This window comes from Diabrotica undecimpunctata, chromosome 6 (genome assembly GCF_040954645.1).
Source record: "Diabrotica undecimpunctata isolate CICGRU chromosome 6, icDiaUnde3, whole genome shotgun sequence".
NCBI lineage: Eukaryota > Metazoa > Arthropoda > Insecta > Coleoptera > Chrysomelidae > Diabrotica > Diabrotica undecimpunctata.
In genome coordinates, this window is record NC_092808.1 from 115,360,843 (window position 1) to 115,386,600 (window position 25,758).

At 31.6% G+C, this 25,758-nt stretch overlaps 1 protein-coding gene across 1 annotated transcript in view; it reads right to left on the reverse strand.

Annotated features, from left to right (window-relative positions):
- Positions 1-1,853: 1,853 nt before the first annotated feature.
- jeb (low-density lipoprotein receptor domain-containing jelly belly protein) overlaps positions 1,854-25,758 on the reverse strand; it is a 69,173-nt gene continuing 45,268 nt past the window's right edge. The window contains exon 3 of the mRNA XM_072536335.1: positions 1,854-2,961. Within this exon, the coding sequence (XP_072392436.1) occupies positions 2,902-2,961 (60 nt within the window). The 3' untranslated portion in view covers positions 1,854-2,901. The remainder of the gene's footprint in view (positions 2,962-25,758) is intronic.

The following is a 25,758-nucleotide window of genomic DNA, read 5'->3' on the forward strand; positions in this document are numbered from 1 at the left end:
TTTTGTAATTTCTTTCAACTATACCTTTGTCTACTTTGACTGTTTGTGTCTACAAATAGGCCGGTACTTCGATTACGTGACTAAACGATGAAACCTAAATGATTTAGACAAAACATTTACGAACTTAATTTATTACAAACAATATATCCTTTTGGAAATATGCTGAACATTAAAGAAGATTCTCAGCAGTAAGTCTTGTCCTTTCTCTTACAAGCATTGCCTACACCTCGTCTGAATACTTTTAGGTTTCATTTGAAAAATACTAACTAATAGTAAATTTAACAGATCTCAGACTTTCAGTATATTTTAAATAAAAACCTAACCTTGTATGTGTCTCTGACTTGCTCCTTTCTTAATAAAAACGTTTATTATCAATGGCTATTAGTACAGTAAGTCCGTTGTTAAAAACTGTACTTTTTTAAAGATAGCAACTTTATTTTTGTCATACAAAAAGTCCAACCTAGTGTTTAATGTTAATGGATACCCGGTCAAAGCTGTATCCTATTAGTCTTAAAGAACAAAGAATCTGTCTTAAAAAGACAACTGCAATTACTGCGCTAAATTTATTTTTCAAACTAAGATATACATATAAAAACTTTCGACAAAATTAACTTATCATTCAGTCTTTTGTTAAAAGTTTTCGTTCTCAAAGCGTATCATAAAGTTATTATTCTTTATTTTATAAAAATAGTTTTAAACTCCTTTAGATAAATAGGTAAAAAAATCTATTTGTAATCTATTTGTCAGATAAGCAATACATTGCAATAGCTGAAAATTTACTGAAGCATTTCGGTACAAAAATAAATTATAAAGAATTATCTATATAACTTTTATGCTCTAAGATTTCTTTCACGACTAATTTATGTGATTATCACACAATTTATTTTTATACACATATGTTTTAGTAAATTTGGAGTCATTTAATTTGTGATATTCAAAACATTTAAAAATTAAATAACAATAATATGCAGACAAAGCTTCTATTTAAGAGTCTCTTAATTTAACATAACAAATAAGGATACATGAATATAAGCTCCTAAAAATTCCCTTACAAGTCAAAAGAAAAAAAATTAAAATGTAAGTACCTAACAGTATTATTAAACTAGCAAAAACCGAATATGTCTTTAATCTTCTATAACTTTCTATATATTGAGACATTCGGGCAATCATATTTACATAACATTGGACTCTTTTACATAACAGAAAGAAAAAACAGTTATTTTTAAATAGTGGAACGTTATTTCGAGGTCGGACTTACTGCACTGTATTAGTTGTTAAATTGTTATTCCATCTACGTTTTTATTTTTTACCTACAATCGTTTTTGGTACACATTCTGAGTAAAACTGTTAAAAAAACCATTGGTTAAAACTTATGACCACCACTTTAGTTCATCTGATTGACTTCGGTGGCTCAGAATGGCGTAACACCATCACCCGAAGCCAAAAATTGACACATCCCTATCGTGGATTATCTCACACCAAACTATTTTTTGTTTATTGTTCGTTAAAAAACCAGCACAAAAAATGACTAAATCATAATTACAATCGGTATTCCTTGTGCAGGCATTTATGAAAGAATATTAAACAAAAATTGTCGTCTTTTGGAACAACATTTTCTGGGATGGTTGTTTTATTTTAGACAATGGTCCAGCCTCCAAATTGTTCTACTCAGAATGGTAACAATAGCTTCGGCTTATCAATTTCACTAGTCAAAAGTGCGAATTAATTTACATCAAAAGCTTTATTATAATAAATATTTGAGACAATGCAACACTTATAAATACATATGAATATTCTACATATTTTTTGTTATTTTTTATATTTTTTAAATATACTAAATATATGTGCAAAGATACACAGAATTCGAGAAGCCGAAGCTACCAACAGTTTAATTCTATCATTGCAGTCAGAGGTTACCAAGTCTTAACAGTCTAATTTAGAATATTAACAACAGTAACAGTAATATAATGTAACAAATACAACATAACCAACATTATTTTTTATTCTAACAAGATCTGGATTGGAAAATGTCAAAAAAGAAATTCAATATCCACACTACAGAGCACCAGTTCTGTTCGATTGAAAATAAAGTGTAATAAGGCCTTCGTTCTAAAAGAGTCCTCTAAACTGGGAGAGGGTATTGTGACGTAAGCGGCCTTGTTATGATGTTTCAGTACTCAACTTCAGAACACCGCTTACGCCACAACAATATTCAGCTTGGAATGCCTTTGGGAATGATTTACACGGCCAGCTGCAGTACTGATGCACCGACACCCTGCCAGCCACGATCTGACACCAATTCGCGAAAAACCACCTTAAAAAATAACACCATACTTGTTTCTATGTTAAGCTATGTTTGAAATAATAACTATTGGAAGTACCTATGTTAACATCACTGTAGTCAATAACAATAATATTCTGTGGTATTGGGTTACCATATATCACCTATTATATACCACAATGCGGTCTGTTATACGTCTCATGTTATCTATGTCATTTGGCACTTGCCAGTTTTTGAGTAGTGAATACCTAAATGATTTATCAATAAAAGGTGATAAATCATTATTCATACATAAGGGTCAACCCAATACCTACAATGCTAACGAAAACGCTACATTCTGTACCTGACTGCTTGGTAAATATAACTGTAATCGTTTTTTATAATGTCTCATTTGTGTTCTTCGCGAATTGTTCAAAGAAAAGTACTTATAAAAGAAGTAGAAGAATACACGAAGATGTTGCGTCGGTGTCGGTAGCTGCTGCCAGCAAAGTCTTTTTGCTCTCTGAAGTATACGCTAATCAGTGGGCGGAGGGAGGAGGGGGAAAGTCATAGGCGTCTAAGAAAGACCTGACATTTAAAGATTCGCCCATGGCTGGCCCAAGAGTTTATAGGGAGGGAGGTTAACGTCCGCGAGCCCACCGAAGTAGCGCATCAGCTAATACGTCCAGGTGCGCTTTTGTCTGAAAAAAAGAGAAAAAGTTGTTGAAACTATTTTTCAAGAAAATAATAAATAACAAGGTAGATTATAATTGACCTTTGGGTTTGTAACATTTATATGTTTACATTATAGTGTCAATACACCATTTCGTCAATAATATTACCAACCTAGATACTGAAATATCTTTTTGCGAGCAATATTGCTGGAATCATAGAGCATAAAATTTTTTATTAAAAAAAAATATTATAAAAGGTATATATATATATATATATATATATATATATATATATATATATATATATATATATATATATATATCAATATTAAACCTAGAGCTAAGATTAATACTATTATAAAAATTAATATTAAACTCACCAGTCTTCCGGGTTGAACCGCGTCGATATCCATTGGGCCGAGCTTTCGACATCCTCTCTGATGTCTTCTTCAGGGAATCCGAGGGCTACAGTAGTGCAGTGACTAGTGAGTGTAGTAGTGTCTGGGGGCTCGGGAGACTGAGACCTCGGAGGCCCTGAAGAAGACATCAGAGAAGATGTCGAAAGCTCGGCCCAATGGATATCTCGACGCGGTTCAACCGGGAAGACTGGTGAGTTTAATATTAATTTTTATAATAGTATTAATCTTAGCTCTAGGTTTAATTGTACTAACCGCGGAAATCTTTCCGAACATATATATATATATATATATATATATATAAATATATATATATATATATATAAATATATATATATATATATATATATATATATATATATATATAAATAAGGATCACTCGCAGAGTGGTGGGTTTTTTAGTCAAAAGTTGGAGATAAAAGACAAAGAAGTTGGCTACTTCATCTATTTATTGAAGACGTTTCGCTCTCTAATCAGAAAGCATCATCAGTTCATCTAAAAAGCACAATATGAAAAACCAAACATCTATAGACAAGTCAATATAAATGTGTTACCTCAAAAAACACATTTTTCATATTAACATAGCGTTTTCCGTTCCTCGATCAATATTGATATCATCAGCATAGGCAAGAATTTGCACTGATTTATTTTATATTGAACCAATGGTTGTGATTTGTGACCTACGTATTACTTTTTCCAGAGCCAGATTGAACAGTATACAGGAGAGAGGGTCTCCTTGGCGCAGCCCGTTATTTGTTTTAAAAGGTTCAGACAAATCCCCCTAAATTCGTACTCTACATTCAACTTTTTCAAGAGTTAGTTTTGTTAAATTTACCAGTTGATTTGGTATTCATAGCTCTTTCATTGCGTTGAATATTTCTCTTTACAAAGTTGTAGGTTGCTTTATAGTCTATAAATATGTGATGAGTATCTACACCATATCCTAGGATTTTTTGTAAAATTTGTTTTAGGGTTGCAATCTGATGAATTGTCGATGTACCAACTCTGAAACTAGCCTGGTATTTTCTCACTACCCGTTCTGCATGTGGTGCCATACGGTGACATTGTACTGTGGAAAATATTTTATACGCTGCATTTAGAAGCGTAATTTCTCTGCGGTTAGAGCATTCATAGATATCTCCTTTTTTGTGTATGGTCTAAAGTATTTCAATATTCCAATATTTATAAGCTACTGTAATGTTATTATGGTATCGTGGCCATCTTGCTTATCTAGTTCAACAGGGAGATTATCTATTCTGGGTGATTTGTTTTTGGCTAATTTTTTAACTAGTTCTTCGAAGAATGAACAAAGAACGGGAGCTGTTATTCACTATCAAGAGAAGAAAGTTGGAATATTTTGGTCATGTGATGAGAGGGAAAAAGTACCGATTGCTCCAGTTAATTATCCAAGGAAAGATTCAGGGCAATCGAAGCGTGGGGAGACGACGTATATCTTGGCTGCGCAATTTAAGAGACTGGTTCCAGTGCACATCTAATCAATTATTTAGAGCAACAGCTTCAAAGATACGAATAGCACTGATGATTGCCAAACTCCGTAGCGGAGAGGGCACTTTTAGCTGCATCTTTAACTTTAAGAATCGTTGGTGGTTCCTCTTCCCTCTCGTCTACTCCCCTTACCTCATCTCTTCCGTCTTTTAGGTTTTCTTCTTCTTTCCCTACATTAACTGCCTGTTTTGTTACATATACGCAGGTGTATTTGATGGATTTCACTTAATTGCAAAATTCCACGTTAAAATAAGTCTTTTTTGATAGAACTGGCAAACACAGAACACTACATCTGTATTGATCACTTTTACTAGTGTTGTCGACTAGCGTCTTTTCTTTCACTTTCGTTGTGATAGTTCTACCGTTATGATCCAGTGATCGACGTTGATACATTGAATAACCATTGCTGACAGTGATAAAAACTGTAAATAATACATTTATAAACAAAAAGGCATACAGAGATAAGAATTTAAACATAAACAATAATATTCTGTTATCTGGCAACAATTCTTCAAACGTTATTATGGTTAAACTATAATAAATAAATATCTTGGGATAATTAACTGTTTAATTTTAACTACCTTGTGTATTAAAGACATATATTTAAGAGTTTATTGTTATAGTATTTAAATTATAGTATTAACAATTTTCTTTCATAAAAAAATAAATTTTAAATAATTAACTATTCTTTATAATCTCGGACATATAATGAGTGGAGAAAAATACAGCATCTTGCGCTTCATAACCCAAGACAGAATAGAGTGCAAAGTAGCGCGGGAAGAAGATGAATATCTTGACGGAAAAACCCAAAAAAGGGAATGTCATGTGTAGTTTAAAACAACTATCTAAAGTAGTTACTTCAAAAGTTAGAGAGGTTATGACGATTGCCAACCTTCATAACGGATATGATACTCGCAGAAGAAGTTTGTTCAAATTTTTCCTGTAGTTTTTCCGGCAGTTTAAAAAACTCCGTATTTTGATTGACAGTATTGAAAAATCTGAAAAATCTTTTGTACCCCAATCTAGAATTGATTTATAACAATGGGAAATCGATGTGCAAGATCGTAGAAGATGGAGGGCTATAGTGGATGCGACGAAGACTCACCCCGAGTTCTAAAGCCAGTCAAAAAGATGGCGTATTGAAAAAGATCTGAGTTAACCATGGACTGTAGCGCCTGTAGCGTTGCGAAGTATTAGTACTAGTAATTTTTGCAATAATTTGAATTCCGGTCTGTCCTAGAATACTAATTATATTTTTTGACGTGGCAACGTCTTAAATTAGGTTGTGGCTCGGAGTCATTCATGAAAAAGTGTAACGCCCGCTCACGTCTGTTACAGTGAGTCACCGAACGAGAGAGAGGCCCGCCGGACCGGCGAATGCCTTGCGTCTCTCTCCCACTCAAACATGATCGGTCCGCTGCGCGCGCAGCACTAGAGAATTAGGCGCGTTGAATCGGTGCGTGCTTCCGTGCTTATGTCTCTGTCTTTCTCGAGCGTTCTTGGCGTTCAAGACACATTACAGCAGAAACACTTCCTTTCATTTCATATTTCTCCTATCATCGTCCTATCCTCAACAAAATCACTCAAATAGAAATTAGTTAAGTTTAAGTTTACATGTACAATGTTTTAGTAAACAAAATATATTTCTATAGTTAAAATTTGTGCAATTCTTATTTTCATTCAATTCCTTGTTCCTATTGTGCAATTTAATAATATTCATATCAATAAATATTCTACCGAGAAAAAGACGTTGTCACGTAAAATTTTCGCCCGTAAAACCGACTTTACAGGCAACCGATTTTTTTAAATTAAATTATAACTTAAGTGTTTTCACTAATTATAAAATATTGATTGCAGAGCAGTCATTTAAAGTGGATAAATATTATTTAATAAGGGATTAACTCACAATTTAATGTAATTAGATTTATATTTTACATTTTTTTTAAACGTCAAAACAAATGTAAAATGTAATTCGCATTAATAAAATTATAGTTTATTCACTTATAACATAATATTTAACTCAATTAAAATGATTATTATTTACTTACCAAGTAGACATTTACTTTGTCTTATAAAAAAAGCATGGTACAAGTTGGCAACATTATTAGTTTCTTATATAATCAGTTCAGATTGGGTTATTTTACAACATCACCAGACCAAAATGACGAGAAGGAATCTAATGTTTTATTCAAGACTAACTTACATCATTTGTAATATACAATGTCGGATAAAAAGGATCATGTCAACTTTGCTTTAACTGGTTTATTCTTGTTCGATAGTTAAATCCTCTTATAGCACTTTTGAGCGTTGGTGTTTTGTTTTTTATAAAAATCCCACTTACATCGTCCCTGATAGAGATTTTTGTTAAGTAGATTTTTATAAGTGATTACCAACGTTTCGGGAAAATTTTAACACCACAATTAGCGCATTACATATTTTATTTTTTAATTTTTTGTGAAGATATTGCTTTAAACTTTGTCCCCAATCCACAAAAAGAGTACTTTTTGCATTATGTACATAAAATGGTACTTTTTTTCTTTATTCAAATTTCAGCAAGTTGACAGTTGACAGCAAGAACCACAGTTCAGTGGTTCATCCAGTACCACAAACCTTGATTTTAAATAGGAAATATATCATGTGTGGCACATCATTACACAGGTATTTTGCTAAAGAATAATAAAGTATGAGTTTATTGAAAGTGTAACATGTTCCAAAAACTAAACGTAACGCATTTGTTTTGGTGGTGCCAATAACATTTTTTCCCGTCACGTCAAAAATTAAATTAAAATGAAATTTGCAACATTAATAGGAAACTTTAGTAAATATAAAGCAAATAAAATGAACTAAATTTTAAATGATTAAATTCATAAATCAAAACAGTTATTCTCCAGCTATAATTATTTAATGAAATGTTCAAAAAGATATTCACCAACGTCCATACAATTAGAAAGTCATTGCAGACTACATTCATGTACTATTCGACGTGCTAGTTCTTCCTCTTTGTTTAGTCCATTACGTCGGAAATCGTTTATTAAGGTATCGCCTTACGTTCATGCTATAATGTTGAGGTGAGCCATATTGTTGAAAAAGCAACTCATCTTCTGAAGAACTGCTATCGTTTTTGATTATATGTATCAAAATGGGATCGACTGTGTCATCTAATAATTCTAGATATGCTGCATTACTTATCTGTATTCCTCTGCACGATCCCATTTACGTACTCATGTTCGGATATCTCTTTTTGTCTTCTTCACTTCGTCGTAGAAAGACCTGATTTCTTTGTTTTGAAACTTTTCTTCAAGTTGAATTTTTCTTTCATTGTACTGTGTCTTTAACTTTTTTTAAGAATATATACTATATCATAAAAGTAAAGACATACTTCTTCTTCCTTAGCGTTTTTTTGTTTTGGGGGTCACTGTTCCTTACTCTTCTTCGCCACTTTGTCTCTCGAGTCCTATGTCACACAGTTCTTTCATCTTCTCGTCAGTTTTCCTCTACCTCCCATTCACTTAACTTCAAACAGCTCTATTCTTCGTCCCACATAGTTTTTATTTCTACGTCTGATATGACCAAACCATTGAAGTCTTTGTTATTAAAACTAAAGTCACCCTGACTCTTTTCCTAGTCAAGTCCTTCCTGATCCTGTCACTTTTAGTCTTATCCAACTTAACATTTTCAGTTTAGATGCCTCCATCTTCTATTCTTGAATCTTTTTTACAGACCACACTTCACCGCCGTATACTTACGCAGACCTTAGCACACTCTTGTATATCTTTCCTCTCAGCCCTTACCAATTTTTCGATCATAGAGTACCCCGCCCATTCACTTCCAGTTAAACCAACCAGCCAGTATCCTGTGGGTAATTTCTCGATCCAGTACCTATTTTCCATTATGTAAGAGCCGACGTATTTAAATTCGCCTCTAGCTTTTCTTTAAGCAATTAAATGATTTGCCCAAAGATTCCTGTTCCTCCCAATTACATGTAAACCGTTTTCGACTTGATGATCTTAAGTTGTTTGTTTTAATAGCCCTTCTCCAACCCTCCAACTTGTTTTTCAACATTTCTTTGCTCTCTTCCACCAACACGAAGAATGGGCCACTTGACCTCCCTTACCTTCCCCGTAAGTACATCCATAACAAAATTAAACAGGTAGGAACTCAGTACCGTGATGCAACACAAGTCCTTACTTTGGTGTACTTTTCCTCATTTATATCCTTCATGAACCATACGTACTTCTCAGGAACCCATTTCTCTCTCATACGTATCAATAACTCTCGTCTAGGAACTGCGTCGTACTCCTTTTCAAGATTTATAATTATTTACTTACTTAATCGGTAGACCCATTTGTACCTTTCGGTGTTGGGCCGTTTATAATACAATTCATTAAATTACAATATTTAACAGTCTTCTGAGGTGTCCTAGCTCCTAACAAACTTTCTCCATTCCTTCCTATTGGATGCCATCTGTGTTGCTTCCTGCCAAGTCTTACCCTTACTCTGCAGTATCTGCGAGATGTCGCTGTTCCATTCTTTAATGGGTCTTCCTCTTCTGTTCTTCCCTATTGGTTTGGCGTCCCACACTCTTTTTACTTGTCTATTATTGTCCATCCGGGTTAGATGTCCGAACCATGCCAATTTTTTCTCCTTGATTGGGGCAAGTATCGGTTTGATTTTGAGTCTTTCTCTTATCTTTTCATTTCTGATTCTATCAGTTCTTTTTACTCCGATCGTTCTTCTGAGGTATTTCCTCTCTGCTGCCTGAATTGTGCTCTGATGTCTTCTGTTTAATATCCAATTTTCTGCTCCATATGTCACTGTAGGTCTATATATTGTTTTGTATATTTTCATCTTGGTCTTTGTTGATATTTATTTGTTATTAAGGAATCCTCTATTTAGTGCTTGGAATAGTTTTCCTGTATTTTCCATTTTGTTGTTAAGATCGTCCTCAATGTCTCCTTTGTTGTTGATAACTGTTCCTAAATATTTGTATGAATTTGTCTGTCTTATTTTTTGTTGGTCTATCATTACTTTTATTTGATCTTCCGTCCCTTGTTTCCTTGATATTTTCATTATCTGAGTCTTCTCTTTGTTTACGTTTAAGTTGTATTTGCTTGCTTCTAGGTTCCATTTCTCTAAGTTGTATTAGTTTTTCTGCAGTTTCCGCAATTAGTACTATGTCGTCTGCAAATATACATATCTCAGCATTTATTATTTGCATTCTGTTCCAACCGATGCAGTATTTCTTGAATGTTTTTTTACATTCTTTCACTATCTCATCTATTACATTTATGAATAGCACTGGGCTGAGACTTCCCCCTTGTCTAACTCCTTGAGTTCTTTCAAATGGTTCTGACTGTATATTTAACATTCTTACTGTATTTGTTGTTTTCATGTATATACTCTTTGTTGCTTCTATCAGTTCTTCACTTACTTGTTTCTTCTTTAGGCTTTCCCATATATCTTTTCTCTTGACTGAGTCGAATGCTTTTTCCATGTCTATAAAGCTCAGATATATTTCTTTATTTTTCTTTAAGGCTTTTTCTATTACTTGTTGCATGGTGAATATATGGTCTTGTGTGTTGTGTCCTTTCGTGAATCCACTTTGTACGTCCTTTAATTTATGTTCTATTTCTTTTCTAATTTTCCTTTCTATTATGGTTTCGTATACTTTTGCTGCTACACATAGTAGAGATATACCTCTATAGTTCTTACAGTCTCTTGTGTTTCCTTTCTTGTATATAAGTATAATTACTGCATTTGTCCATTCTCTGGGTATTACTTTTCTCTTCCATATTAGGTTATATATGTATAACAATTTTTCTTTTGCTTTTGCTCCTATATATTTCATCATTTCTGGTGCTATTTCATCGCTTCCTGGTGCTTTTCCAATCTTTATCTTTCTTATTGCTTCTTCCAGTTCTTCTTTTTCTATAGTTTCTGGATTTTCCGTGTTTCTCATGGATACTCTCTTGTTGTGGCTTTCCTTCTCCATTGTATTCGTTTGATTTCCATTCAGTATCAGCTGGAAATGTTCCCTCCATCTTTCCATTATTATCTTATCGTCGTTTATTATTATCCTTCCTTGTTCATTATTTGTTTCAGTTTCGTTTCTTTGTTGCTTTTTAGGTTTTTCAGTGTTCTGTAAAATAATTTTACGTTTTCTGTGCTGTTTTTTTCCATTTTTTCCCCGAATTTTTCCCAACTTTTCTTTTCCTCTTTCTTAACTATCTCTTTAACTTTTGTTCTTTGTCTCTTATAATTTTCATATTTTTGTTGTGTTTTGTCTTGTATGTATTCTTTCCATAATTTCTTCTTTTCTTTTATTTCTCTTTTCACTTCATCGTTCCATCAAGATGTCCGTTTTCCTCTGTTGTTATTTCTTGTAGTTCCACATAGTGATTTAGCTGTTTTTATCATTGCATTTTTAAATTTTCCCCATTCTTCTTCTATTGTTTCTGTTATTTCATGTTCATTGTCCATCTCTTTTTGTAGCCCTTCTGAGTATCTTATTTTCGTTGTTTCTTCCCTTAGTTTATAAATTTTTATTATTTATTTGTGTTTTCTGTTTATGTTCTCATTTCTTTTTATTTCTTTTCTTTTGGTTTTGAATGTGGTTTCTAGTAGATAGTGGTCACTTCCAATTTCATAACTCCTTTTTACCCTTACGTCTCTTATCCAGTTCTTCTCTGTTTTTTGCACTATAGTATAGTCTATAATTGATTGTTCGTCTCTTGATTTGACATGTCTCCTGTGATTACAATTTTCTCTGTACAATCATTTATCACTTCTTGTAATTTGTCCCAGAATTCATTCTTTTCGTTTTTTGTTGCGTCTTCATCTGGTCCATAGCATATGATTAGGTTTGTATTGGTTTCCTCTGTATCCATATCTATGTCTACTCTTAGTATACGTTCGTTGTAATATATCCAATTTTTTACTTTGTTGATACTCTCCTTCTTTACCATGAACGCTACTCCTGCCTGAGCTCTCTTCGTTTCTTCCACTCCACTGTATATTAGTAACATTCCGTTTTTTAATATTATTGATCCTCTTCCTTTTTTCTTATTGATCCTTTTCCTTCTTTTCAAGATTTATAAATACCAAATTAGTTTTCTTTTCTTCTCGCCATATTTCTCTATCTACTGTCTCAAAGCAAAAAAGGCATCCGTTATCTTCCTTCCTGTAATATATTTAAACTCTTCTTCTTCTATCAATGTCTCTCTTCCTAATCTTCTTTTTACAGCTCTCTCCAAAATTTACACCGTTCTCACAGAACTATAGATTTAAGAAGTATTTTTAAAAGCATCCTTTTATTTCTAATTTAAGTTCCGTGTTGGTTGTGACAATTATTACATTGTTCAGTAATTAACTAGTAACGAAAAACCCCTTGTGTGACTCTGATAATCATGATTTCGTACAAAACCCATGTTCGCCACTCTCATATTTTATTTATGGAAAGTTGACATAAAGACAAAAATAAAAATATCGTAATTATTCAAAGAGGAGCTTTCTAATTAAAATACAAAATGTTCGTATATATGAGTTGGATGGAAATAAATGTTATAATTACACAGTCGACCCTTTGTTAGATTAACTTGACACAACCTTCATTTTGGTTATAATTTCAGGCGTTATATATAGATATTTAATAGACTTTTTTTCGTAAGATACATATATGGAAGTTAAACTTAATTATAATTAGGTCACGAACATATGGTATGACAGTCAAAATGATTTTTTTTATAACGTAGTTATAGATACAAATACAGATAAATTTTGTCGCCTAACAACTAAATGTTAGAACAAACACAATTTATTGAAAGTATTAGTTTACACAAACCTAATTTTTAAATTATATGATTGAAGGGATCAATGCAAAAAGTGCCTTAGTCACAAATAGGTAATTTGAGATATTATGGTTTAAAAGTTTATTTTTGATTATGAAATATTATTGAAAATGTTATGATCAGAATGTGTATTGCGATTTATTCTTTTTGTAAAGGTTCTTCGATTTTCATGAATAAACATAATATAAAGCTTTGTTATTTTCGTATATATTATCATAAGAGAAACAATTTTGTCGGCAATATTTTCAACTGTTATGAAAGTTTGTTGCCTGGCAATTTTCGCGAATTAAATTTTGACAGTTAAATCATGAGATATCAGTCGAGTCATTTTGTCAAAATTTCATAAGCGAAAATTGACAAAAGGCAACAAACTTAAATCAAACCAGAAGAAAATTTTGCCGGTAAATTTCTCTCGAATGATATTCGACAAGACTATTTCACGAGACAATTAATGCACCATATCAACGAAACATAATCTTTATTTGTTAACAATATTTAATGTAAAATTATTATAAGCTATAACAGTTTGCCCATTCTTTTCTACGAAAGCATGATTTTGTATTGTTACGATAAATATGATTAATGTTTGGCCTGTAAACATTTTATTATTCTAACTTGTGTTTTCTAGTATATTCTCCGAGGTCGCCGAAGGAATCCAGAACAACGGATATTTAATGTATATATATATATATATACATATTATATATATATATATATATATATATATATATATATATATATATATATATATATATATATATATATGTATATATATATATATATATATATATATATATATATAATTTTCGTTGAAAACAATTGGTCTGAATAATAATATCGAGTCGAGTTTTGAAATGTAACGCGCTTATTGTCGGAAATATAAATTGTAATAAATGTTGTAAAGAAATTATATAATTATATGAAATGAAATAAAAATGAAAATGAATTTGTTTCGAAACTATCTTACCGATTTTTTTATATAATTATAGTGTGAAATAAATTAGTGTAATATTGTACAAATAAAGACTTTAATAAACTAAGTGTTAGAACATTTTTATCATAAATTAGACTAATAAACTCAGTTCAGTATATTATTGACCTGTAGCATTTGGAAACTCGAAGGTCCAGCTTCATTTGTTCTTCTGAGATTTTCGATCAACTTCTGGTGGTGACTGGAATCCAGCTGTAGATACAGTTTTAGGGAGCTTGCATTTGAGTGACCCGTTAATTTACTTAACTCCTGTTCAGAAACACATTCCTTGAACAAGGCTGACACAGCTGAAGATCGATGAGAATAGTTTGTTATTTTATGTTTTTTTTGTGTCTTCCAATTTTTTCCGATGACATTTTTGTCCACTTAGATACGGTGTTGATTCGAAGTGGACAGTTTTTTAACCAAGATCCATCCTTCCAGTTGGGGTAAACGGTAAAAAAGAGTCTGTCTAATAAAATCTTTGGTCCCCTTTTTTCCATTAATTTCAAAAATAATTTAACTGGGCATAAATTTTCGTTTGATGAATTTCTTAACAGCCATTTGCTGCTTGTAAAACTTTTCGAACCGCCTTGATTTTTTTTAGAAAAAATGCTGTTGTATTCAATTCGGCCCGTAAATCCTCCCATAACATCAAATTCCTTCTGGAAAAGTAAATATTGCAGTTTACGACCTTATTGCCACCGTTCCAAGCAAGTTCAAATGAGCAAAGGTGAAAAAACTTTTTCTGTGTTTAATCGGGGGTTTCCTCGTGAAAGCTTTGGATGGTTTTTAATAGTTATTCGGTGAATAATGCTTTTAAACTGAGTTTTCTTTTTTCTTGAACACTTTGAAGCTGCCTCCACTTGGTATCTCTGGCCAATCTTGTACATTTGAAAGATATCTGTGAAAGGGTCGATTTTTATGCCAGTTTTTATACTCCGTAAAATATTTTTCTTGTACCATTTTTGCTGCAGTATTCCACATCGACTTTACAGACGACTCTTTATAGTCTTCGCCATTGCCTTTTTTTGTGTTAAAGGCATAATTCTCGAAAATTTTTGCTAGTTCCGTTATGGTAGTACATCTTTCAAGCGTAAAATTTCTCATCTATAGGAACTCCGAAAATTGGGTCCAAATAGAGCTTCTGGACCTCTGGGTGTTCAAGGAGACAATTTTTTGAATTGTTTACCTGACTGGCATCCAAATCTTGATTTTTTGTCTGGATTCAATAAATCTGTCCAAAATTAATTACGCCTCAATGACGTTTGTCAAACTGACAATAATAAAATTACCAGACACGTTCGTGATGGATCTATCATAATTTTGTCGCTGAGAAATCATGGGCAGGAAGTAGTTTTGTCAGTAGGAAACGTGGCGTTGCTATGACGTTTTATCAGTTTAAAATAGTCTAGTGAAATAGTCTAAATAAAATTAGACACTTTTTGTGTTGCAATTTGTTATGTTGTGTGTGTGTGTGTGTGTGTGTGTGTGTGTGTGTGTGTGTGTGTGTGTGTGTGTGTGTGTGTGTGTGTGTGTGTGTGTGTGTGTGTGTGTGTGTGTGTGTGTGTGTGTGTGTGTGTGTGTGTGTGTGTGTGTGTGTGTGTGTGTGTGTGTGTGTGTGTGTGTGTGTGTGTGTGTGTGTGTGTGTGTGTGTGTGTGTGTGTGTGTGTGTGTGTGTGTGTGTGTGTGTGTGTGTGTGTGTGTGTGTGTGTGTGTGTGTGTGTGTGTGTGTGTGTGTGTGTGTGTGTGTGTGTGTGTGTGTGTGTGTGTGTGTGTGTGTGTGTGTGTGTGTGTGTGTGTGTGTGTGTGTGTGTGTGTGTGTGTGTGTGTGTGTGTGTGTGTGTGTGTGTGTGTGTGTGTGTGTGTGTGTGTGTGTGTGTGTGTGTGTGTGTGTGTGTGTGTGTGTGTGTGTGTGTGTGTGTGTGTGTGTGTGTGTGTGTGTGTGTGTGTGTGTGTGTGTGTGTGTGTGTGTGTGTGTGTGTGTGTGTGTGTGTGTGTGTGTGTGTGTGTGTGTGTGTGTGTGTGTGTGTGTGTGTGTGTGTGTGTGTGTGTGTGTGTGTGTGTGTGTGTGTGTGTGTGTGTGTGTGTGTGTGTGTGTGTGTGTGTGTGTGTGTGTGTGTGTGTGTGTGTGTGTGTGTGTGTGTGTGTGTGTGTGTGTGTGTGTGTGTGTGTGTGTGTGTGTGTGTGTGTGTGTGTGTGTGTGTGTGTGTGTGTGTGTGTGTGTGTGTGTGTGTGTGTGTGTGTGTGTGTGTGTGTGTGTGTGTGTGTGTGTGTGTGTGTGTGTGTGTGTGTGTGTGTGTGTGTGTGTGTGTGTGTGTGTGTGTGTGTGTGTGTGTGTGTGTGTGTGTGTGTGTGTGTGTGTGTGTGTGTGTGTGTGTGTGTGTGTGTGTGTGTGTGTGTGTGTGTGTGTGTGTGTGTGTGTGTGTGTGTGTGTGTGTGTGTGTGTGTGTGTGTGTGTGTGTGTGTGTGTGTGTGTGTGTGTGTGTGTGTGTGTGTGTGTGTGTGTGTGTGTGTGTGTGTGTGTGTGTGTGTGTGTTTGGGATGTTGACTGCGAAACCTATGGTTTCATTCGCTTAATAATGTTTGACTTTCATTCTTGACAAAGATTAAAATAAAATCTATTAATATTTGAAATTTACGTTATTAATATTTTAAAAACAATATAACTACGGTAAAAATTATGTATTATACAATTGGTGAACTTACAAAAATCATATATTTTTTATACAATTGTGTATACAATTTTTTAGTAGTATGTATCCAGTCTCGAATCCATGCATCCAGTGCCCAGTGGTTATGTTTTTCCAGTATTATCCAGTTCCGCGAGCAGTGTTTTTTTATTTATTTTTATTTGTTGTTATATTTTTTTTTCAATATTTTCAATATCTTTTATGTATTTTTTTATATTAATATTTTGTAATATATGTTTTTATTATTAAAATGCTTTTTTATATTTTGTTTTATATATCTTATTTTGATTTTTTTTAATATATTTTTTTTTATTTATTTATTTTTTTTTGTCTATTTATTTATTTTTTTTTGTTTTGGTATACACTGGTCTTTATAAACTATTGTTTTATATTCTTATTTTTAAACTGCTTATGTACTGATATAGCAACTTATAAACTTCTAAATTGTTAGAAACTATTAACCCATAAACGTTGACGGGTTTTACTAAAATTTTTATTTTTATGATGGCTTCCATAAAAATGTTTGTCTTTATTCTATTTTTACTACAATTTAATATCATATGTTCTAGTGTGCCATATTCTCCACACTCGCAGTTTGGGGAATTTACAATTTTAACTTTAAATAAGTGAGATGGTGCTAAGGGAATGATCGAATCGAATTCTACAGATAATTCTGATTGCATCTTTTTTATTATAAAATTACAGAACCATGGTTTGGTAGGAATTTTCGGCTGAATGCCTTTATAAAAAAGTCCCTTGTTGGAATGATCATATTTATCCATTCATTCCTGCCTAATTATATTTTTTGAAATAATAGAAAGGTCTTCCAGAATTAATGAATAGTTTACAAAATTATCGGAATCTAATGCTTCCTTGGCCAGTATGTCTTTTTCATTATGAATGATCCCACAATGAGCTTTAACCCAAACAAACTTAACTATTTTTCCTTCCTCATACAAGTATTTAAAATTGGTTAATATATTTTGTAAAATATAATTAATATTAATATTAGTAGATATATTTGAAAGTTTATGTAAAACACAGTAGGTGGTTGACTACAATAAAAGGGTCTACCAGGCACTATCAATACTGTAGAAAAGAAGAAATCTGACTATGAAATTAAAATACTAAAAATTAAAAAACCAACATTGAAAGCAATGTATAAATGGGGTATAATTCAAGTAGTTCAGTTAAACCCCCAGTCAATGGAAGAACTATAAAATTAATATGTAAAACCGGTACTCAAGACCAACTGACCAACAGTGGGAGATGTTGAAATATACAACTGTGGAGATGGTTGTATAATTTAGATATATCATGTGCCTCGTCCAGTGACAAATCCACATTTTTCTTAGCGGTAAAAGAATGATCTAAAAGGAGAAAAGAGAAAAGAAAAGATCTGCGGTAAAAGCATTGATTTTAAATTAATACAAAATCAGTTGGTAAGTTTAACAAAACTAACCTTTAAAAAATTTGAATGTAGAGTACGAATTCAGAACTGGCTGAACCTTTTAAATCAAATAAAGGGCTGCGTAAGGGAGGCCTTCTCTTCTATATATTGTTCAATGTGGCTCTCGAAAATGTAATACTTAGTCACAAATAACAATTAATGGTTCAATATATAACAAGTGGGTGCGAATCTTTGCCTATGCTGATGATATTAATACTGTTGGGAGAACGGAAAACGCTGTACGAGAGGAGTCTGTAGTACTAAAAGAAGCGGGTATCAAAATAAGCTCAACCATCAAAACGAAATACATGAAAATAAGAACGCAACCAAAAATCCTAAAGCCACTTGTTATAGAAAACACGTCATCAAAGCAGTTAACGAATTTTTATACCTGGAAGCGTTCGTCAACACTGAAAGTAACACTACCCTAGAAACAAATCGAAGAATTTTTTGGCCAATGGTGCTATTTTTGGATTCATCTCCTTTTTAAATACTCAGTTATATCGAGAAATACGAAGGTAACACTTTACAAAACAATAATACGCCCAATCCCATTTTCGAGACCTGGACTCTAACAAAAAGTAATAAAATCATGTTAGGATGTTTCAAAAGAAAAGTACTAAGGTAAATTTATGAAGCGGTGAATGATAATGGAGTGTGGAGAAGACGATAGAACTTTGAACTTTATAGAATATACCAGTAATCAGATATGGTAAAATACATTAAAATGTCATCTGAGGTGGGCGGGGCATGTAATGTGATGGAAACACTCACCCAGCTCCTGGATTGATCCATTGGTCAGACAAGATGAAGACTCAGAACAAACTTTCTTAATAAAATAGATGAAAATATGAAAAATATGGCAATACTTGCTTTGAGGAGGATGGCGATGGATAGGAACGACTGGAGAGAAATTCATTAGAAGGCTGGGACCTACATAGGGTGGTAAATCCAGAATGATGATGATGGATATCGTATAAGGTGTCCTAGTAGATATTGAGTGAAACATTAACCAATGATATTTGAGATACTTGTGCTTTTTATAAATTAAAATTTAAATAAGTAATTATATGACATATTTAAATTTTATTTCGTAAATTTTTTGTGTCAGCTTTTATTTCTGAAATATCATTTAAAAAAAATATATGTTTTTGTATCTTGTTTTATTTTGAATAACTCTAATTATCAACATCAAAAGATGCGCATTTAATTATAATTCAATATTAAAAATCTGTACGTAAACAAATCGTAGCGTTCCGGTTACAGAGGTATATCAATACAAGATAAATTGTCTTTGATATCTCTGTAATCATCAATCCGAAGCTTCTCGCCCACTCCCAAAACAATTATTTGGTGCCTCGCCGTCTAAAGCTTGGATAAGTGCTTTCATTACTCCAGATTTTTATTACATTACTCATTATTTTACAATTGTTTCTTTAAATTGTTTCAATTGCTAAAAGTTTGTAGCTATTCCATTACATTTTGTGTTTTTCGATAAATTTTGTTCTTGATATAAATGTCAAATTTGAAACAAAGTTTTTATTTGGATTTATTATTGATAACAATGTATAAAATAGAACTTTTGGTTGTTGACGTATTGTACATGCTATCTTTAAAGAATATGGAGCCATCAAAACATCGTAATAAGAGGAGGCTGTAGACTAAAAAAGTTGGAATGTAACTTCCATAAAATAATACAACATAACGGTAGCGGGTAGATACTTTTCTATGATCCTGGTAGAGAATAGTTCAATAGTTCAGTTCAGTTCAGTAGAATACTTCAGGAATCGGCCCTGCATACGCGAGCCATGCTTTGCTCTTAATTTCTTACTAAGAGAAATCATGTTCCATCCCAATAGTTACTCTTAACATTCATCCTCCATTTAAACACACTTGTAATATATCATTTCAGTAGAAAAAAGTATAAAAAACTGTTTCGGAAAACTGCAAACCAGTGTAGATGAACAAAGTTGTTCTACAGACTTAATATTTAGCTGTTTATATTTAGATGTACAACATTCCTGCTACCAGGTGATATCACTTTATTAGAAAATTGTGTACAAAATTTGTTTTCAACAGTTCACAAATGACTCGCAGTGCACTTTTTAAGAAAATATAACCGTATTAAATACAGATTCTCATATAATGAAAATATTAGTTTTGAATATATTCAATTTGAAATTCTTTTGGGTTGTCTTTAATTAGAAGTACTATATTTATTTACTTGTTTCAAATAAATTATTCTTTCATTGAGTTTGTTATAACATCTTCAATAATATTTTCAAAGATAACCTAAAAATTTTAACTGTATTTAAAATAAATCTTATCAAACATTAACAAATATATTTAGTCTGCAGAAATCATTGTATTTACTTACCATATGATTTTGCTTTAAACCATTTAATATACTTGTAAACATTTGTAACGAATATCTTTCATTTCTTACATTATTTTCAACAAAAACATTTATTATTATTTTTTTATTTTTTTTAATAAAACACTAAATATAGCCGGTACACCTGCCTTCTAATAATTAAGGTCTTAAGCTCTGAAAAATTCACAGGAAACTGTCTGTAGTAGAATTTCATTCATCTGACAGAATCCACAGGTAGGAGAACCGTTTAGGTACAATTTGGTTGCATAAATTTAAAGTTTACAAGCAAAATTTGTATTAAAATATTAAATTCAATTATTTTAAATATATTAAAATCCAAATCAATAATCTTATAAATAAAATATCTATAATTAAAATACATATAATGTCATATTATCATAATAACTATCATTATTAAAAATATATGACAATTGGCGCTCATTATAATAAATATAAAAATAAAATAAATTATATTATATATATATATATATATATATATATATATATATTTATATATATATATGTATATATATATATATATGTATAATATGAATATATATAGATATATATATATATATATATATATATATATATATATATATGTATAATATATAGGTAAATAAAGTATTTACATATTTACGTAAATGCAGATAATGGATATATACAATAAAGATAAAAATTAAACAAATCATTATTTTGTTTATTTTATTTACCTTACCTATAATGACAACAATTTAGACAATGTATATATATATATCTATATATATATATATATATATATATATATATATATCTATATATTATATATATCTATATATATATATATATATATATATATATATATATATATATATATAATTATTGTCATTATAGGTAAGGTAAATAAAATAAACAGAATAATGATTTGTTTAATTTTTATCTTTATATATATATATATATATATATATATATATATATATATATATATATATATATTTCTAAAGTATTCAACTAGTGAATTCAGAGGTTTAATCGGTCATTCAGGTTGGCAAATAAAAAAGAAGTCAACTACTTCATAAGTTTATTGAAGACGTTTCGCTTTATATTTCTAAAGCTTCATCAGTTCTCTAAAATATAACAAATGACATTGAGTTTATAAGAAATACAGATATAGTTCATAACTTACAACTCAATATGTAGTATGTTACCGATGTTATCATATCTACTGTACACTTTACTCCTTATTTAAAACTAACTTAACCAAAAAAGAAAAAACAAAAAACAAAAACAAAAAACACACAAACTTTGCAGAAAATAATGTTCATAATATGAATATTTAAAAAATTTTAAACGAACATTTGGCTTCATTTAGATGGTTCTCCACTGAAGACCAACAAAGTTCTGATTTATTGCATCTAAGCAAACTACTTGACGCGATACCGAAAATTTTTTTGTAAGGGCCATGTGTCACCAAATTCCAAGGTTTGAGACAATTATGAACTTCTACAGGGGACATTGCATAATTAGTTGGACAGGTGGAATTTATATGGCGGAAATATTTGATAATCTATCGTCAATAAACGCTCCTAACATTAATGTAGCCCAATTCCTAACGGACATTCTTTCACAAGCATACAACTATAAGAACGATTTTAACATAGTAGACTCTTTCCAGTTCAGTGAATTCATCAATAATTATCAGTTACCAAGAGAATATGTCTTAGTAAGCTTCGACGTAGTATCACTGTTTTCTAACCTCCCACTCTCCAGCGTCGTCACGTCACTCCGGAACCATTGGAATGAAATCCAACCACACAGTCCAGTATCATGGGAAATATTCTCGGAATTATTAAAACTGACGTTTGACACCAACTATCTAATATTTAATGACAAATATTATCGCCAAATCTTTGGAACTCCCATGGGATCGTCCATTTCCCCCATTCTAGTTAATTTCGTACTCGATGACCTTATCAATGAGAGTATCAGTAAGTTAGATTTCCAGGTTCCCTTTGTAAAGCGTTATGTCGACGACTTGATCCTAGCAACACCACCTGATAAGATTTTAAGCACCTTATCAGTCTTTAATAGCGTTGATCCTCACCTGCAATTTACTTGTGAATTGGAGGTTGATAACAGCATACCGTTTTTGGATATGCGAATCATACGCACACATAGTAACACATTGGGCACTACGTGGTACAGGAAAGACATGGCGAGCAACCGGTTCTTAAATTACCACTCTACACACCCAATAAGATACAAACATAACCTTGTACAAGCTCTTAGCTTTAGAGTACATACGTTGACCCATACGCGGTACAAGAGGGAATCCTTGGATTTACTCAAATCCATTCTCATTGATAACTCTTACCCCATATCCATCATCAACAGATATCTTTTCTCTAAAAGCTATGGTCATTCTATTTCGGAAGCACCCAACGGTGCAATACTAGCCTCCATATCCAATAGCATACAGACAAACATTTCCCCGTTAACCCCAAAACCAGCCACAAAATATGCTTCTCTTCCCTATTTCCCACAAATTACGAACAAGCTTACTAAACTATTCAAAAACTTACCCGTCAAAATATCCCTAAAAAATACTAAAACCATTGGAAAGTTATTCTCCAAGTCTAAAACTCCACTAAGCTCGTTAGAGCACACTAATGTTGTCTATCAGATACCTTGTTCAGAATGCAACTCCTGCTACATTGGCCAGACTAGTCGATCTCTTCTAGGGCGTATAACTTCACACAAAAGCGACATCAGACTTTCCAAACCCTCTTGTGCCCTTGCACAACACGCCATTTCCATTAAACATCACATTGATTTCACAAATACCAAAATACTGGCGAAACAAAACAACCATCAGAAACGCTCCTTTATTGAAATGTGTGAGATCCTCAAGAACTCATCGGCAATAAACAAAAGAACCGACATCGACAATTTGAGCCAGGTTTACCACTCTCTCATCTTACGAAATAAATGATACCAATTATTCTTCAGTTAAAAGTTGGCGTATTTTTTGTTCAAAATAATAACAAAATTATCCCCTATTTCCAAGTTTCATTAAAACATAAATTAAAAAATAATATATCAAATATTTCCGCCATATAAATTCCACCTGTCCAACTAATTATGCAATGTCCCCTGTAGAAGTTCATAATTGTCTCAAACCTTGGAATTTGGTGACACATGGCCCTTACAAAAAAATTTTCGGTATCGCGTCAAGTAGTTTGCTTAGATGCAATAAATCAGAACTTTGTTGGTCTTCAGTGGAGAACCATCTAAATGAAGCCAAATGTTCGTTTAAAATTTTTTAAATATTCATATTATGAACATTATTTTCTGCAAAGTTTGTGTGTTTTTTGTTTTTGTTTTTTGTTTTTTCTTTTTTGGTTAAGTTAGTTTTAAATAAGGAGTAAAGTGTACAGTAGATATGATAACATCGGTAACATACTACATATTGAGTTGTAAGTTATGAACTATATCTGTATTTCTTATAAACTCAATGTCATTTGTTATATTTTAGAGAACTGATGAAGCTTTAGAAATATAAAGCGAAACGTCTTCAATAAACTTATGAAGTAGTTGACTTCTTTTTTATTTGCCAACCTGAATGACCGATTAAACCTCTGAATTCACTAGTTGAATACTTTAGAAATATAAATTGACGGTCGTAGTCTTTACAATCTATATATATATATATATATATATATATATATATATATATATATATATATATATATATATATATATATATATATATATATATATATAATATAAGTTCGAATTATCGGGTAAAGTGGTCTGTAATGAAAATCTTTCGTTTTTCTAAATTACTCAATATTTCGCCATTTATTTAACAGCTTCTTCAGGAGTAAACTAAAACAATTTGAACATTACAAAAAATGGCGTACAAATACATTTTAAAACACTATTACATTTATTTGTACGCCATTTTTTGTAATGTTCAAATTGTTTAGTTTACTCCTGAAGAAGCTGTTAAATAAATGGTGAAATATTGAGTAATTTAGAAAAACGAAAGATTTTCATTACAGACCACTTTACCCGATAATTCGAACTTATTTATAAATTATTTTTTGGTCGAAATAATCATTTCTAATATATATATATATATATATATATATATATATATATATATATAAATATATATATATATATATATATATAAGTATATATATATATATATATATAAATATATATATATATATATATGAATATATATATATATATATATATATATATATATATATATATATATATATATATATATATATATATATATATATATATTGTCTAAATGATTGTCATTATAGGTAAGGTAAATAAAATAAACAAAATAATGATTTAAACTTTGATCAGATAAAAGGCATATATCGAGCACAGTTTAATTTAATCTTGCCCAAGTACTTTCGATCCCTAGATCATCTTCAGGGGCATTTCGTCAATTGTGATTGACGATTGATGATCTAGGGATCGAAAGTACTTGGGCAAGATTAAATTAAACTGTGCTCGATATATGCCTTTTATCTGATCAAAGTTCATTTATTCGAGCATTCAACCTTATATTTAAAATAATGATTTGTTTAATTTTTATCTTTATTGTATATGTCCATTATTTGCATTTACGTAAATATGTAAATACTTTATTTACCTCTTCATATTTCTCTCTTAAAATAATCTTGTACTAATCGCCTGAAATTATGTAAAGGAACGACCTTTCTAACATTTACAACTTTCACAAGTAAAATGCTTTTCCCAAATTATGCGACAACAAAGCTTCCTTTGATCTCGAACCTTTATAGGGTTCGGTATGTGTATTGTCGTTTGTCAGTGACACGTATATCACGTGATCACATTATATAGCTAACTCATTAAATCGGCTTTGTAGGAATTATTCTGTTACAAGTCAAAGCCGTTTGTGCAACGTAATTATAGTTATGTGCTGAAAAACTGTTGAAGTCTAGCGCCATCGAAAAAATTGGATTTAGGGTTGGTCTTAAAATTCTTTATCTAAATAAGCTTGTTGGTAGTATATTCACCAACAATTTTTGCCGGATTACGGCAAATATCTCATCTATGGTTAATATTGTCAATGTAACGTTTTATTACAATGATATTGATATTATTGTTTTAAAAGTTAAACCATCCAAATAAAATGTTAAAATATTATTTCTGTCAATAAGATTACTCCACTCTTTCATAATATTCAAAAGCCTTCGTAGAAAACAAATTTTTGCCGCAATTCCTCCCGTATTAGTGATGTTTGGGTAGTACAGCTTGTCAAATTTAAGGTGATACTTGACAAATTTGTCCACTTGCGTCTTCTATATTTTTTATTTCACGAGAGATCCGTTTTATAGTTTTATAGTAGCTCTTGAACTTTTTAAAATCTTTAACATGCGGATTTTGCATCGCTTCTCTCTGCATAAAAATAATTACAATTGCTATTACCTCCCTCGTTTGTCCGGACAAGACTTTGCCTTCTAATTTTGAATGAAAATCCATGTTTATAATTTAAAATACTTAACAATAATTATTTAAAAAGTCAAGTCTATTGTA